The 2611-nt window shown below is 49.8% G+C and overlaps 1 protein-coding gene across 1 annotated transcript in view; it reads left to right on the forward strand.

Moving 5' to 3' along the window:
• Nucleotides 1-2611, forward strand: part of LOC105547838 (cell wall protein DAN4-like) — a 45603-nt gene that overhangs the window by 32290 nt on the left and 10702 nt on the right. The window contains 2 exon segments of the mRNA XM_011991564.1: nucleotides 2157-2214; nucleotides 2345-2451. Coding sequence (XP_011846954.1) covers nucleotides 2157-2214; nucleotides 2345-2451 — 165 coding nt within the window.

A 2611-nucleotide genomic window follows, 5' to 3' on the forward strand; every position in this document is an offset into this window, starting at 1 on the left:
TTTCACATGGCAGGACACTGTATTTTCTGCGTGTACAAAGAGTCGGCCCTCCGATACGCGTTTCACATGGCAGGAACACTGTATTTTCTGTGTGTACAAAGAGTCGGCCCTCCGACATGCGTTTCACGTGGCAGGAACACTGCATTTTCTCCCTGAGTTTGGTTGAAAAAATCTACATATAAGTTGACCCGCAAAGCTCAAGCTTGTGTTGTACAAGAGTCAACTGTATGCAACTGACACTGATTCCTACCAACAATTTCCAAATCTTAGCATGACCAGCATGATAAACAGAATGAGCAAAATTCAAAAACTAAAGCAGAGTTTTTTCCTGCTAGTTGGCGCACTGCGTATCTCCTGGGAGAAAGACCACACTGGCTGCTGACCAAACTCCATCAGCCTCTTCCTCCGTCCTGAGGGCATCTTCCTCCATCCTGACAGCAGCCTGGGCTTACCTCAGTCCCAGGGCGGGGGAGGAGGATGCACTGTGCACCCTCCCAGCTCTCCTCTGCCCCTTCCCTCAGGCTGGCCCAAGAGCAGCCTGGACAGTCAGGTGCTGGGGACACCAAGCTGCCCCTCCTCCGCCCACAGCCTCAGGCCACCTGTCTCATCTGTGACCGAGAAACAGAGCTGCAGCTGGAGGCGGGAGGCGGGACACGCTGGGATCTACCCATGGCCAGGCTGAGCTGCTCCAATCACTCAAGCTTCACTCTCATCACTCGCTCTACCAAATAAACTAGAATAAAATACGCCACGTCCTCCTTTCCACACACTCCCAAGCCTCCCATCCCACTTCCCGGCGCTGACCCCATAAGAACACTTTGTGCGTATTTCCAGGTATTTTCTATCCTCCTCAAGCACAGAACCACACTCAGAGTGAATTTTTTTTTTTTTTAACAGAAATGGCACCAGGGCAGATGATGATTTTTTTGGACCATTTCTTTACTTTCTTGGGCATTTTCCGCACCAGGACAGATGGGCTCTGCTCTCCTTCCTCCCCACCGAAAGCTGCCTCACAGCAGCCACACACAGAGCCGTAAACCCTCGCAAGACTGTGGGTGTCTCGGGGTGCCCCACATCCCCAAAGACCAAGGGGTCACAGCTCCACATTGTCCAACAACACTTCAGACACGGCCTCGAGCCTGGGAGCCCTGCTGGCCAGCCCAGGCCAGCCCCAGAACAGAGGTGTGAGGGGTGACGTCTGCACTTCTTTTTAAAAAAAAAGGCAGATATTCAGTGCCACATTTAAAACGGTCATGGTGGCCAGGCACAGTGGCTCATGCCTGTAATGCCAGCACTTTGGGAGGCCAAGGTGGGCAGATCACTTGAAGTCAGGAGTTCAAGACCAGCCTGGCCAACACAGTGAGACCCCTGTCTCTACTAAAAATACAAAAATTAGCTGGACATGGTGGCAGGCACCTGTAATCCCAGCTACTCAGGAGGCTGAGACACAAGATTCTCTTGAACCCTGGAAGCAGAGGTTGCAGTGAGCTGAGATCATGCCACTGTAATCCAGCCTGGGTGACAAAGCAAGACTCTGTCTCAAAAATAAAAATAATAAATAATAACAAAAGAAAAAAAAACAACATATGCATTCCTAGTCCCTTGGAACTGCAGCAACAAAGCTGGTGATATATTTTGGGTGTTTCTAATCAACGTGTTCCATGAGCCACACTGCAAGTCTCAACCTTGACCCTGCTACAGTAATCATCTATTACAAACAAGAGCCATAACTCTGTCTCCGACTAAAATATCCTAATTGAGACACGTTAACAGAATACATTTCTTTGGGTGAGAAAGTCTCCACCAGGGTGGGGAACAGACGGCCCACCGATTGTGCTGTGGCCCTGACCACCAAGGACTCACGAATCATCCACAGCAAGGCTGGCGACTCAAAAAGAACACTAAATTGCTCTTTGACATTAATTCTTAAACCTTGAGAAACCAAAGTTCTCTTTGTAACAGACTTGACAAAGGATGAAGTCAGAAGTGGCTCAGCAGAGATGCACCAACTCTCACCTGGGAGACACTGCTTGCTAATCACGTCTGGATTAACGGATGCGCTAAAAGCATCTCTTCCAACAGGGACACAGACTGCAAACAGGAATGCCGCGCACACCTCCCCCAGATTACCCAGTCCTGACCCATCCACCCCTTAGGCGGTCCCCAGCCAAGTCCAATAAGGAAATGAACCCACAGCAGATGCAGGTGCAGGCAGTGAGGGCAGCGGCGTCAGGGAATTCCACTCCATAAACCTTGGCAGCACGCAGGGAGGTGCATCTCTCCTCATCAGGCACTAGTGTCGCTTTCATTCTTCACAGCTGCTATCTGATCTCTTGCTAATCAGTGTTTTCCTGACAACAAAGTCAAGGTTTCCCTGAAGAGACTGCCAGATGAAAGAAAGGGAGAAGAGACAGAAATGCCCGAAGCCCGTTTCTGTACCCAGCTGGACAGGTGAAGTCATTTAAGTGCAGGATGATCTGGCCGCTCCAAATATGCAGGGATTTCCAATTTTGTTAAAATGAAACCCAGCCTTTGAAAAGGCCCAGACTTCCCACAATGTGTGGTATTTATAGTGTGGAGGGCACTGTAGAGAAGTTATCAGAGGGTTCAC

The sequence above is a fragment of the Mandrillus leucophaeus genome, unplaced genomic scaffold, assembly GCF_000951045.1.
Source record: "Mandrillus leucophaeus isolate KB7577 unplaced genomic scaffold, Mleu.le_1.0 Scaffold399, whole genome shotgun sequence".
Classification (NCBI taxonomy): domain Eukaryota; kingdom Metazoa; phylum Chordata; class Mammalia; order Primates; family Cercopithecidae; genus Mandrillus; species Mandrillus leucophaeus.